Source organism: Aspergillus vadensis (genome assembly GCF_003184925.1).
Source record: "Aspergillus vadensis CBS 113365 unplaced genomic scaffold BO88scaffold_18, whole genome shotgun sequence".
NCBI classification, from domain to species: Eukaryota; Fungi; Ascomycota; class Eurotiomycetes; order Eurotiales; family Aspergillaceae; genus Aspergillus; species Aspergillus vadensis.
The window spans coordinates 427,451-441,658 of record NW_020292056.1 but is presented as its reverse complement, the minus strand read 5'-3'; the positions used below and the strand labels follow the sequence as shown (position 1 = coordinate 441,658).

The window sequence follows — 14,208 nt, the reverse complement described above, 5'->3', positions numbered from 1 at the left end:
ATTCGAAAGATCACTCCGCGATTACCCGAAGTACTCATGTTCTGGGTCGCTCCTGTTGCTTGTTCTCTAGTCTTTGCCCTCGCGAATGGGCAGTTCTTGCGCCAAGCTTCCCTGTAGTACTAAAAGTTCGTTGTGGTCTTCTACTTACTCTTCTATACTCAATAAGCCCTGACAGGAAACGTGTCTGGGTCTCTAAAGGCTAGGAAATGCTTATCGATAATTGGTTACCAATCTCCCGGGACAATCTATCAAACCTTGATTATCTGGACCAATCACGCAGGAGGGAGGGGTGTGCCTGGAAGATCCGGCCTTCTATGCGGTTCCGGTGATTTACGGTGACTATTGATCGGACTGGCTATTCTGGGATTACTAATATGGGGCATGCTTTCTCCGAGAGCCTTACCTTGAGGGCGAATGACTTATGGATTTCAAAGCCCACTTAGTCCAGGCTGGAACCTATTCCACCATACTTACCCAAAATGGAGGATCAGCTAGGCAAGGGTACCTTGCACTGGGAATCGCTGTGGATGGCTCAAATTAGTGGGTACTGGAAATTAACAAGTTATGTAGCCGCTGTTCAGCATGTCTCAGTTGGGCCATCGAAGACGCCCAATATAACCTTATTGCCTAATTCAGCTGCTTACAAATGGTGATCTCACTTCTCGCAGCGGCTCCACTCACACGTCGCTCTAGCTATTGCTGAACATACTGATAGAGATTCAGTCTATTCCAATCCGGAACCCTACTCATTACTTCCCCTGTAGCTAGTACGTCTCTAAATCACAGGGGTCCCTGGATAACTGTAGGTCATGTCCCACCAGCTGCAATCTGGGAAGATTCCGCTATTCATCCAGGACGACCAAGCTATAGCTGTAGTATCAGTGGTCAAGTTAAAGTGGGAGGACTCTAATTCATACTTATCCTTTATAAAAACCCAGAACTGCCATCAGGGTCCATCCTAATATCAAATTACACTCATTTACTATCTCAATCTTTAGTTACTGGCTTTGGAATAATTGATCTGCTATTCAAGAAAGGCTCTACCCACTCAGTCTGGTAGAAATATATCAAAATCTTCTGCAGCCACAACTAAGCAAAATAAAATAGAGACTAAGATATCTATATTTCTTCAAGCCATACCAGAAGACCCGATATCTATACCACCACTGCCATATTTCCAGTCTAGATCCATACCTGGTACTGGTTGTGAGGATCTCAGACAGCACCTCCCGTACATCTCTGATAGTCTTCCCCAAGATTCTAGAAAACACGCTGTAATAGATATGTATATCCATTTTCTAACTAGAAGCTGCAAAAGTATCATACTCTGATAGTCCTAGAACATTAATCAGCCTATCCCTATGCTAGAATTTACAGCTGATAATCTATACTATTAGATCCCACAGCCAGTAAGAAGCATTCCTACTTTATCTTAGCTAGAAATTAGATATACTTTCTGGTCTTCTGCTAATCTTAATAGATCCATGACAGCACCCAAGCCTATGAGAACAAGCTAATCCTGAAAAAAGATAATAATATAAATTATACAAAGTTAGAAGCTCTGTGCTGGAAGACTATACTTCAGAAGTCAAGTTGCTTCCAAGCCCAGATAAGAAATAGCTAAGCTAAGTATACAGTAATAAGAAATCAAAATCTATGCTTACTATATTCCTTGAGTAAACTGACCGCGGGTATGCTACATATCCCGGTTAGAGATATATACACCTGGATACACCACCCGGTCAAGACCCGCCGCCAGAAGGCACTGTAACAGTATAAAAGAATCCCACACCCACTTAATTTATTTATACTATACCGGCTGGCGTACAGTGATTGAGTAAAATGCTGGCTCAGCCGGAATAATTATCAGAGCATCTCCAGACTTAGCAGACAGAGCTGGAAGATAGAAGCCCCTTATATTCAGAAAAAATACAAGACACTTACGGAGATGGAGAGACTAAACTATACCAGGGCACATCCAGAATATTATTTTTTACTGTCAAACAAGCAGAGAAAGCCGCGGACTGTAAAAGACTATTCTCAGAAATTAACATTATATTTAAAAATATTCTCTAATTTTAACCAGGACTTACAGCCTGCTGCTTAGGCCCCTTCAGTAGATAATAACTGCACTTATAAACACTTAACAGGAATATTTTCTGAGAAAGAAGGAATCCTCATCCAAAGCTGTCTCTTGAGTCCAGATGGCTTTATACCCCTGGGCAGTGCCGTCTCAGTATAGGAGCAGTGGACTTCTTATCCCCAGACAACCTCTGCCAAGCATGAGTTCCAAGATACCCAGCCTTGTTTATCTGTCACCAGTTGGCAAGCAGAGATACCTGACTCTGCTTGCTTTATTTCTCAACCTGCAGCCCCTGGAATCAATACTGCCAATAGTCAGTCTGCTTCACTGCCACTGTCTGTTCCGTATGAGATGTATAGTGTTTGAGGGAATTGGCCTATCGAAGGAAAGTAGTTGGCGAGGACTGCAGGCCAGGAGATAGAAGACAAGATTTCGGCAGCGGCTTCTATCATCCATAATTCTGTCATTTTTGTGTGATTGCCTCGGATGCGAGGGTCTTGTACATAGCCATATTTGGTTGTCTCGTATCCTTCATGTAAGAGAGAGAAATTCATGCATGGGCAATGAGCAATAGCTTCCTAGGCAGGATAGTAGGAGACCATGTCTGTGCTTAGGGCAATAGCGCCCATCTCCCTGCAGATGACTGATTCAGATCGACCATTCGAGAAGGCATAGCCCAGAGGTTAAGAGCAGCAGATCTCCCGCGACAGACGGCCGAAGCTCCTGGGAACCAACGATTTACTCTGGTGAGTGACTCTGCTCCCGTGATCCCTCCGAAATGTCATGGGAACTGGAGACCATTTCCTATCTTTCTTGGGCTCGCCTCGGATACTTGACACGGTCGCCTATTTAGTGGTAACACCGCCTATAATGCTCGGGCTACCGCCAAGGCACATCCTTCACAGACCAGCTCTTTCGTCGCTATAGGTACTTTCGCTGGCATACCCATGCCGGTTACAGAAGCAATGTCGGAGTGTGTGAACGGCTCCTCCTGCGATGAAAGCAACTTTCTTATGCTCTTCAGCGAGCCCATACCGCTGGAGAATCCCACCCCATCCGTGTCTTAGATAGAGGCTGAAATGGCAAAGATGGAGGCGAAGGACCAACACGACGCGCAGTACTATGAGTTTGTTTCAGATGATTTTTCACTGCGTGACAGGCAAATGACCGGGTCATCGCTGGACTATGTCAGCTGCCTTTCTCAAGATACGTGTGCGTTGCTATTGATCGTGTGTTCTTACTCCGCAATTCACTAAACCAGCAATGACACAGATTTCCCAAGTAAATGTCCATCACGAATGACTAGGACTTCAAACAGCAAAGCACCGTATATTAACTTCATTACTAAAGCATCAAATTTGGCTGCTTCTCTTCAGGAAGCTCGGAATGCCCGGAACCTGCTGAGAAGAACGGGGAAACAATCAACTGCAGAGTATGAACAGCTTATCCGATACATAGAGGGTCTGTCAGCACTTTTACAACCGAGCAGGCAAAGGGGAGAGAAAAAGAGAAGACGGAGTTGACAATAGAATAATAAACATTACTTGAACCATAGCTTCTACATGATCTCATACTTGTGGCAGAGGCACAGAAACAGGCCTCCTGTTGTGTTTGTATAAATGATGAGGGTCTAGAATTGAAGTCAGCTGTTGATCTACAGTATGTGCCCTAGCTAATCAGCATATTAATGTCTGGAAATAACTGTAAAGTGAATCTGTAACAATACTGGTTTGCCTGCACGGAGCTGGTTTGAGTTGTACTGGTCGCTCAAAGCCGACGCCGTGAAAATGCTTATAAGCTGACATCTTCCATCTGCCATATCCGACTTTCGCTCCCTCAGAGACAATGCCTCTGCCCCGTCTAGACCTGTATGAGCAAGCCACTCAAATCAACTATGTTCACTGTACGGGATATGAGTTGCTGCCTTACTGGGCGTCTGGCCTATTACGCAGCTGGTATGCAAGCTCGGCCGGTGGACTGTCCAATGCCAGCTCGCGACCTCCCAGTTCCCTCGGACGACTCGAACCCCAAGTTGCCATGGCTTGTCCAGACTATTGACATCGCCACCGCTCTCGAGCAACGCGCGGCGAAGCTCGCCATGCTGAACCTGTTGCCGCTCGGTGCTGGCTTGACTTTCGGTTTCCTGTCCCATGTTCTTAGAATCAGGCGCTCTGCCGTTGCGTGGTCGCATCGCTGGTTTGGGCGGGTGATAACCGCCCAAACCTACTTCATGGAGCCATTGTCATCGCCAGCGCGGATGAACCCAGCCGCTCTCTGGGTTCTCTTACTAGTCAGTCCACCACGTCGCCCGTCTACATGATGACTGTGAACTAACACCGATAGCACTGTACGGTCGAACAATTCACAGACCTGACGGCGACAAACAACTAGTGAAAACAGACGTAGTGGCATGACGCCAAGGAACGTGACAATACGTCTGCACACACCTTCCCTTCCTACGTCTCCCAAGTGGTTGTATATGGTCGAGCTTTTCGTATCTCCTTGTCTACTATAACAGAGGAGTCTGTTTATCACACGGCTCCTGTTATCTATCCTACCTGGAATGTAGTGTAAGGGACCCGATGTACATACTCATCAATATATATGAGAGCACAGAAAACGTTGGTTGAAGGGGAAATATGAGGCTAAAGCGCTGCTTGAATTATCGCTATCTTGGCCACGTAGCTGGGCGCGAGCAACTAAGTAAACGAAGTGTAGACCTCGCCAAAACGCGGGTTGGGTTGGGTTTTCATTTTCTGAACCCGCCCACGGTTTACCCAGGCTGGGTTTCGGGGGTCCCCAACCCGCCCATGGGTTCTTGGCGGGTACCCGCGGGTTACCCAAGCTAACCAAAGTTTGTATAATTTCAGCATAAATTTGATTAGTCGTTATATGTATTTTTGGTAATATGACAGTGTCACAGGTTACGACTTCTCTGTCCTCAGCAGAAGTCCTGTTCAGATATATAGGCGATATATGGGGGTCCGGCGCGGCGGGTGATTACGTAGGTTACTATGGCGTAACCACCCATCTCCCGAATATGCTGAAATACATCGGGAGGCGCGAGCATTCCGCATACTTACCTACCTACAGCAATTTACACATACCGCTTCAACATTATTGCACGCGTCGATTTATGCTTATATTTCCATATATTATAATACTATTATCACATTATCATGGTGGAATCCCCCGGGTAAAATCTCTACAGTACTAAATAAACCTGAAAGTTAAGTCCTCTTCGTCAACCTCCTTTCACTAAATTATCTATATCTTGGAAACAGCTGCATCTTTCTTTATTTCCTTTATAAAATAAACTCCTTGATACCAGCAGCTCTACGTCCTCAGACATAATCACTGTAACAGAGCATCATATGGCTATAGCTAGGCAGCTAGCTTCATACAGCAAAGATGTCTTAAATCTATCTTAAATTAACCAGCCTGAGAATACATCAAAGGTGTACAATCCAAAGCAGAAAGAATAAATAGATTAAATCAAACAAATCAGCTTTCTTAACAGCAAACTAATAATATAATATAAGCTTATCTAGTTTCTTCAAGAGAAAGTCCTCAGCTGTAAAGTCTGATTCTGTTAATATAAGAAGCACCATACAACTAAAGAAGAAGAGCCAATCATCTGTACCCTTAAAAAAAGTTTTATACAGAACTATATATCTGTAATTATAGACCTTTTATTATATCAGAAGAACAGCAGAATTAACTTAAATCTAAATCCTCACAGCAAGACAGTTACCGTGTTTTTAGATAACTATATATACCATGAGTATATACAAAAACAGGATTAATATCTTGATCAGGCAGCAGGCACTTTGTTAAATAGCTATAATAAAAAAGGGATAGAGACTTTTGTTCAATACTACTGGGACAGCTGGGCGCAAAATCTACCCGAAAACTCCCAGCGCAGGAAGCCGCAGAGCATTAAATCCCATCTACGTACAGTCGTGGACTTCCTTTTCTCGCACTATATGATTACACGGGGCCAGTCACGCCGGAGCTTACAGTTCACAGATCTTTTTATTATTTCTTTAAGAAATAAAGGGCCTACGCTTTATTTTCCAATGATTATAATTATAGATAATAGTAAGACAAATGTAATAGGCCGCCTAGAATATAACTCAGTAATATAGTATTACAATCTAATAATCTGTACAATAGTCCACACAGCATTCTATCTTTTTTTCTAATAGAATATTAGACATGAGCCCATGCCTCAGTTTCACTAGTGGCCCCAATAGTACAACTTACATTTACTTAAAAGAGAATTAGTAAAAAAACTGCTTTTATATAACACCCAGCTTTACTAGATCAACCGTGTATTTGCCCAGGTTGGCCTCAATTCAGTGAAAAAGACCTATATCAGCCAATCTAAAGAAGCTAGATAGGCGGAACTGAATAAAATATTAAAAAATCAAATTCACTGCATTAGATACTAGAATAATAATATCCTAATAAATTACTATCTCACTCACCTTCCGCGAAAATTTATACAGGTAATGGCGGGCTTCAAGCCTTCTACCAGGAAGAATTATTATTTACTCTAAGTAAAAATTTAACTCTCTGAGTCTCTCACTCACACTCTATAGCCATGGGTTAATAAATAGCTGGACTGGTTTGAGTCTTATAAAAGCACCAGTCGGCAGAATAAGAAGAAAAATAATAGTAAAACAGAAAAGATAAATAAAAATAATTAGTAAGATATAACAGCCCAGGGATTCTTATAACTTCTTATCCAGCTCTATATAATTCTTCTACAAGATTCCATTATCTTTTATAAGTAGTTTCTATTATATCCTATTTAGAACAACCCCTTTTTTTTGCAAGATGATTATAAGGCGTTTACTACAGAGATCAAGTAATCCATGCAGGATATAAAAGAGCCTGAAGAGTTTTGACTCCAGCAAGCCCTTCTAGTTCTAGATAAGTATCTGAACCATGTCTGACAGGATCTCCAGCAAGGACTGGGCCATGTTATCAAGAAACAGGACAGTAAAATGTATCTTTAATTTTAAGAAATCAATAATTATCTTTATGATATTATAAGTAATCAGGTTGTCTTTACCCTGCAAGCAGTAGACCTGGACATAACTAAGTTATTCATATCTGCTGTCCAGAGTCTATAACTTATTTCTGAATCTATATCTACCCCTTCTGCCTCTTCTGCTGTCACTGCGGCCGCCGCTGATAGTAGCAGTACAGTAACTATGCAGGAGACATTTAAGTCTGTACCTACACCAAACCATGCAGGAGGAATTCCTCACTATATGCCTTTCCGGACAGTACACACCGTACCGGAGCTCTGGAGGGAATAGATATCTGGGCTAGAAGATAAACCTTCTATTCAAAGCCTAGAAAATATATATAGTGCAGCCTGGCGTCCTTTACAGCACGAGCAGGTCAAATTCTGCCGTATGAAAATAATTATTAATGAAATCTATAAAAGGCACGCCACGGGAACTCCTCTTCTGAAGACTGTAGAAGAGGTAGAGCTAGTATACCAGCAAGGAAAAATAGGTCTTTACACACTTTCTCAGATACTGCAGAAGAAGATATATAAAGAAAAGACTAATCTATCTCATAAAAAAAGAATAAAGCAGAAATAGTACAGAAACATATCTTTCTACAGCAGCAGGAGCTACATTAAACAAAAACTGCATTGAAAATATTTAGATAATCTTTATATTTTTTTCTTTTTTTTTTACCTTGTTTGGTCTTACGGAGCTGGGTACCACCCTATTAATAGTTCAAAAACTGTTAGTTAAAGTTGTCTCTTGATGAATAAGCTGCACAACGTCTAGTTGCATAAATTTTGGTATTATAATAGGGTAGTAATGGAGTCAAATTTCCTCAACCGACGGAACCAGCCAATAAGTGCCAAGATTTCGTGGGCTCAAGGTATTCCCAAATATGTGGCATTCTTTGGGGGGCAGCTTGCGGGCGGTTGTCCGGATAAGACGAATATTTGGGGGGCTGACTGGATTACGCGAAATTTCCGGGGGGTGTGATATATAAATATATATCACGCTTCCATCTACGGGAGGAATTACTTGGATACACCAAGCCGTCGTCCTAAGAAGTTAAACTGCATTACTGCGTGATACAGAGTCAGGAGACAAATAAAATCTACCGGATGGGCATAGTAAACTACATTCTTCCTGCACCGGGGGATTATGGCCGAATCCAGAGTCGTAATCATTGTTTTGACGCATCAAAATTCTGAGATGATACCAAGTTGAACCCCCCGTTTAAATTCTCAAAAGGGATTAGTGGCGCTACCCGATCGGTCCAGGAAATCGATCATGATTTAGCCAGTACATGCGGCTGGACGGCATGCCACTACGAAATAAGAATCGATATTTGAAAACTTCTGTATTGTAATAGCCGTCTGACAACATCGGACGCTTCCTGGCATTACGACTTAGGGGTCTCACTGCCTGAGCGTGTGACCAAAGGGCATAGCGACACAGAGGAAGACCTACCGCAATGGCCCTAATAGTAGTACGACCACAGGGTTTGCAAAACAGGGCTCCCCGTCCGTTCAGCCATACTGAAGCCACTCGCCGGCTAGTTCGTAGTCTGGGTGGGTGACCACCAGCGGATCCTGGCTGTTGTACGTCGGAGCTCACCCGTTTTTCGTGATCTGTTGGGTTAGTGTCCGTGCCGCTTTCTCTTCACCCTGTTCACCCTCCTTCACCTGAACGTTCACCCTTGTCGCCTGAACCCCAATAAAGTCGCACCCAGAGACCTCGCCTTGATCTTGAGAAGCTGACGCGTCACCTTTTCCACTTCATAGAGTGCTTACATAAGCCAGTGCGAACTCAACCCTATCAACCTCCCTGAATAGAAGTCACATGTTACTGCCGTCCGGTTGAGGCCGAGGCTCTTTGTAATGCATCCCGGGCAGGGGCGCATTCATTCCATGGCGGCATCTGCTTTGGGGTGTAGAGAATCCGCTTATTTAGGCATCCTTCCTTCTTCGCGAGGCTATTTCATTATGATCATCAGTGTTCTTTTTTTGAAGATTCTGCGCATTGTACTTTACTGGACGCCAGAATTCTGGGCCAAAGGGGTTTCGCTGGAGAAAGCTGCAGACTATAGGCCACTTTTTGGCTAGGATATACTGTATCACCGTACGTATTATATTCACTTGGATCTTGAGCGGTTTGACTCTGTGTGAGTGGTAGAAGAGGCGTGGTCAGTATAGCCATGCCATGCATTGCAATATGCGGAGGGATCACGTGGGTATGGCTCTCCTTGTCCACCAGAACGGGCTTGCGCTACCCTGCTTTGGGTTGCCATCTTTCTTTCCACTACAACTGCTGCGGCGGAAACCTGGCTATATATTTCTCTCCCTCCAGGCTGGCTTGCTCTGTATTGATCTTCGTGGCTGTAACATTTACAGTTTTTACCCTTATGCTCCCTCCGTGATGATGGCTGCGGTCCTGGCCGCCGTCCAAGGCTTTGTCCCGCGTCCTGCAGTTGCTCGAACATGGTTACCTGACGCCTCTAACGTAGGCGGTATCTGCTCACTCTACGTCATAAGAACGTATATTCAAAGGGACACATATAATACGGGGGCATGTGCCTCGCTCGAGGGGCCTTTTCTCCCCTGTCCTACAACTATATGGGTTCGCCACTTCATATATGTATCCTCTCTGTCACTCATCCACCCCTCCCACTGAGAAATCCATGAGTTCTTTTCACTTATTCCTCTCTGAATATGCAACATGACTGAATTGGGCGGTCAATATCGTCAGCTGGCGCCTGGTCCGTCGCCTACTAAGTCAGAAAAGTTTCCATCGGGTAATGGTTTCTCAGGAAAAAGCTTTCAGACCTCGCTAGATGTCCCAAAGAGACGCGTGTCTATGGCTTGTTTGGCTTGCAGGAAGTCTAAACGGAAGGCAAGTCTTGCTTATTCTCTGAATTCCGGGGTGAAGATGATAAGCTAGATGCTAGCTGCTGACCTTACATCTCATTTCCATCAGTGCTCCGGTACTGCACCATGCCACAACTGTTGTGCATTTTATCGGCAGTGCATCTTCGATGAGACGCTCGATAAGCGTCGAAAAGTGGCTGCGAAGCGCACTGCCGATGAGCTCAGCTATCACCGGATGATGTTAGACGATCTCCTGAAAGTGATGCGTGTGGAGGATCAGACGCATGCTCTGAAACTGCTGGAATTCATCCGGAAGGATGTAACGGCTGAGGAAATACGTGCATATATAGACGATGCACTGCGCCGGATTGAGGGATATAGCATGGTGAGTAATGCGTCAGGCAAGCAGCTAAAGCAGGTTAGACGGGTGATCGATGTCGAAGGAGCTGGGCTGTCATTTCGTCCCAATGTTATGGATATCCACTATGTATGTAACGAAGTGCCTTACAAGGTCCCCGCGAAGCCCTGGACCACTGTAACCAACGATGCAGACCTCGTCTCTCATCTGGTGTCGCTCTACTTTACCTGGGACTATCCCTTTCATGCTTTCCTTGACCGAGGCGTTTTTCTCAAGCATATGAGAAAGGGAAACCTCAAGTCGGAGTTTTGTAGTCCATTCCTTGTGAATGCTCTGCTCACGAACGCATGCGTAGGTCTTCTGATCTCTTGCTCATGAATTACATCTGTCATCCAACTGGTTGTGTATACTGGTCTCTTGTGGAGAGTCAGTGAAAATCAGCTAATATACATGTACAGCTTCTCTCGGAATACTCTGAAACCTATGTCGAACCAGGCGACATAGTGACGCAAGGGACCGATTTCCTTGCCGAGGCGGAGCGTTTAAGGGAGGAAGAACCCATTGAGCCCAGCCTGGCTAACCTGCAGGGCACGGTGTTGTTATATGAAAGGTGCGATGATGTCCTGTAATTGAACAGTTCTAGTTAATATGCATCTCAACTGATCACTGATAAAGATATTCTATATCCGGCGAAGATGATCTCGGCTATCGAATGCTTCATCAAGCGATCTGGACCGGCGGGTCTCTAGGCCTGTTCGGCCCCAGAAAAGTTAGCTTGAGTCCAGGACAGATCTCGGACGATATGGATATCTCGATTAAGCGAACGGCCTGGGGCCTGTTCCACACTGACGCGTGAGTTGTCCCAAACCAGCTTATTTTAAGAGACAAAACAGTTGCTCATTTAACGTGTTTGACAGAGTCGCGCATGCCGATTTCCTACGTCCTAGCCTCATCGACAAAGTCAATGTTGAACGGCCAAATAGGTGCAACTCCGAAGATTCGAGCCTATGGTACCCTTATCCTTCTCATCGGTTTGCCCGGCCGTCCTGTGTGAGTCAATATTTTAACGAGGTATACAACCTGTGTTAAATTGCACAAGAGGTATCGCAGCGACTTTTCGGGATCGATGCCAATGCAACTTCTCTTGAGTACTTACACCGGATCCAAGAATCCCTGTATGGAAGGCTCCGTGGCTGGTATAGTAGACTGCCTGTTATCTTCGACCAGTATCATAGCCCACCACCCTATATCATCTTGCTGAGGTGAGTGACCTGCTTCAGCGTTGGCTAGACATCTCCGGCTGTCTGCAGCGGCGGCGCTTGCAACAGGTTATAGTGATAATACAAGTTGCTGATCGGAGCAGGATGCGTTACCATACGTTAGTGATCAACATCTTCACCTTCAGGACGGAGCGAGAGTTCTCTGAACAGCAGGCGACTAAACAACCGGTGGATGGAATGCAGCATACCGTTACAGGTTGGCACCAGCGGCTTCGGAGCCCTGCTTGCTGGTTTACCAGAACGTGTGGATCCGGCCGCCTTGACTACTGCCTTACCGGCAACGACAGCGGTACCGGACATGTGGCCTACTCAGGAGAATGGAGGGGCTGCATTTAGCAACGATCATGTTATGGTACCCGACTCTGGTAACTTCGCACAGCTTTTCCAGTTGTAGTTGCTCTGCCATAGTAATTGATTATCTTCTGAGATGCGCACAAGTATACCGATCGACAACCATAATATAATCTGTGTCACGCAGTGCACATCTGCTCTCACTAAAAGCTGGCTAAGGCCACTTTCGACACGGAGCATTGCCTCTGCTTTAGCGGTAGGATCGGGTAATGCTGGGATAGGTAGACCTTTTGTAGAACGCGCGGACCTATCCCATGGCAATTGATTGCGCTTCGCAACAGCGCTGGAAACTTAGGTTACGTTGTTGCCCGCCTACAAGCTAATAGAGCATGAGTGTGTCTCACACGTCCGGGTCCAGAAAAGCAAGTCGAACTTAGCCAGCTAATGTTAGGCTTCTCAATCGGAAATACGGGTGTCCTTTAGAGGCGTCATTGAAGGAAGACTCTTCGTAGTCAAGCTTTTGAGTGAGCCTGCACGTATACCCCCCAGCCCTCCGCCTCCTCTGCTTTCTCCTAGAGTATATATGATTGTGCTGAATCGAGAGCGGCAACTCCCACACCTCGCGTAGATGAGCAGTTAATTCTGGAACTCTCGACGGAACCATTCCGTTGTCGGCAATCTGGACGAGGGAAACAGCTATTGATGCAGCGTCCAGAATCTACAGTCATGAACCTACGATCTCTCCGGTTCTCTCTCTCTATCCCGCACAAGGAAAGACCAACCAACTGTTCTGCAAGACATGATCGACTGGGGACCATATTGATCAACCATCAGATTGCGCTAGCGCTGGGGAGAACCATGGCCCTGGAGATGACCCGTGCGCGGCTTTCGAAATGCCAGAGAAAAAAAAGTCCGTTTTCGTTGCGAGACACCTTGTAAGATGAACAGCGGTAGCAACACTTGTTGAAGCCAGTACTCTGTTCGTGCAACCAGGATCACCGATCAATTGGGTCTGATCCCAGTATACTAGATGTCTTTGCTTTATTGACGACGCGATGGTGGAAGACGCACTTTTACGCGAACCATGCTGAGCAGTCGGCTTTCCTTGCGATTGACTTTGCCTGATGTCCTCACTCTGGGTCCAGACCCTTCATATGATTATCTCCATTCCAGTCAATTACAACGCAGAGTAGGGTTCCTCAATTGCCAAATCCGCTCTTGAAGTGGAGTATACCATCTGGTATGCTGCTGGGCGGTAGTTCGACTAGAGTCATTCTTCCGGATGTCGGAGCTTCTGGGCGAGTTCCAAGATTGATTGAAACAATTGATGCTTCATCATGTGACGGACTCAAGTGGACGCCAGAGATGGTTAAAGCTCTGTGATATTATCTTGAAAAAGCGCTACTTATACCTTGAAAAAATGGCCATATTTCTGTGTGTTGAGTTCCACGTACAAGTTAAAACGTGCCACATCCGTTGTGCTCTCAAACGCGAAGGCTGGTCCAATAAGACTGCCAAGCAAAAAGCGAATGAGCGTAATGCAGCTTTGCGGGACAGTTATGTTCAGCATATATTAGAGTTCTCCTCCCACCATCTTTTGCTCGTCGATGAATTAGGATGTGATAAGAGGATAGCTTCAGGAAGACAGGCTGGTCTTCTCTTGTCTTAGCGCCTATACAAGTGGCTAGGTTCCACCGCGATCAGCGGTATCAAATCCTTCCGGCATATTCTCAAGCTGGAATTATGTTTTCTCGCATTTTCGAGGCTCAACTGACGCCTTGGTGTTTGAGGATTTTATGGAGGCACTGCTTCAACACTGTGGAAGATGGCCAGAACCGAAACTAGTGATTGTAGTAGACAATGCATCCCTTCCATCGCTCAGAGAGGATAGAGGGGATGTGCTCGCAAGCAGGTGCCAAGATAGTATATCTACCCCCATTTCCCCGGATTTAGATCCAATCAAAGAATTCTTCTTAGAGCTAAAGGCGATCGCAAGGCGGCACTGGCAAACTCATGACGAAATTCTGAACAGGAATCCGGTTATTTTCTTGACTGGTGCGCTAATACCGTGGGCACGAGGAAATCAAGTGCAGAAGGGCGTTTTCGAAATGCTGGCCTGACACTTAGCGGACTTTAAACAGGATACGGTAGCTACAGGACCGCTGACCGCGTGATGAACTGAAAATTGATTCTTCGATGACCTCCTCTGACACAAATTACGATCTAGTCAATTTCACTGTCATTGCTAACGACCGTGGTCTTAGTGAACTCAAACGGGGAAGCGACCAACAAGAATGCGATG

At 45.3% G+C, this 14,208-nt stretch overlaps 4 protein-coding genes across 4 annotated transcripts; all 4 read left to right on the top strand.

The window, feature by feature from the left end:
* Positions 1-809: 809 nt before the first annotated feature.
* Positions 810-2,476, top strand: BO88DRAFT_427289 (uncharacterized protein; the record flags this gene model as incomplete). The annotated part of the gene is made up of 9 exons (XM_025708993.1): positions 810-895; positions 1,061-1,274; positions 1,398-1,409; positions 1,481-1,592; positions 1,638-1,741; positions 1,871-2,026; positions 2,108-2,225; positions 2,295-2,396; positions 2,451-2,476. The coding sequence occupies 9 exons, from the start codon at positions 810-812 to the stop codon at positions 2,474-2,476; spliced, it is 930 nt and encodes a 309-aa protein (XP_025560924.1).
* Positions 2,477-3,928: 1,452 nt separating this feature from the next.
* Positions 3,929-4,403, top strand: BO88DRAFT_427288 (uncharacterized protein; the record flags this gene model as incomplete). Its single annotated transcript, XM_025708992.1, has 2 exons — positions 3,929-3,986; positions 4,090-4,403. 2 exons carry the CDS (start codon positions 3,929-3,931, stop codon positions 4,401-4,403), a joined length of 372 nt encoding a protein of 123 aa, XP_025560923.1.
* Positions 4,404-9,710: 5,307 nt separating this feature from the next.
* On the top strand, positions 9,711-11,511 carry BO88DRAFT_84062 (uncharacterized protein). Its single transcript, XM_025713182.1, has 5 exons — positions 9,711-10,002; positions 10,087-10,686; positions 10,794-10,945; positions 11,011-11,187; positions 11,253-11,511. The coding sequence occupies exons 1-5, from the start codon at positions 9,829-9,831 to the stop codon at positions 11,422-11,424; spliced, it is 1,275 nt and encodes a 424-aa protein (XP_025560922.1). The 5' UTR covers positions 9,711-9,828; the 3' UTR covers positions 11,425-11,511.
* BO88DRAFT_84092 (uncharacterized protein) lies at positions 11,495-12,150 on the top strand. Its single transcript, XM_025713183.1, has one exon. The coding sequence runs from the start codon at positions 11,700-11,702 to the stop codon at positions 11,949-11,951; it is 252 nt and encodes an 83-aa protein (XP_025560921.1). The 5' UTR covers positions 11,495-11,699; the 3' UTR covers positions 11,952-12,150.
* The last annotated feature ends 2,058 nt before the right edge of the window (positions 12,151-14,208 follow it).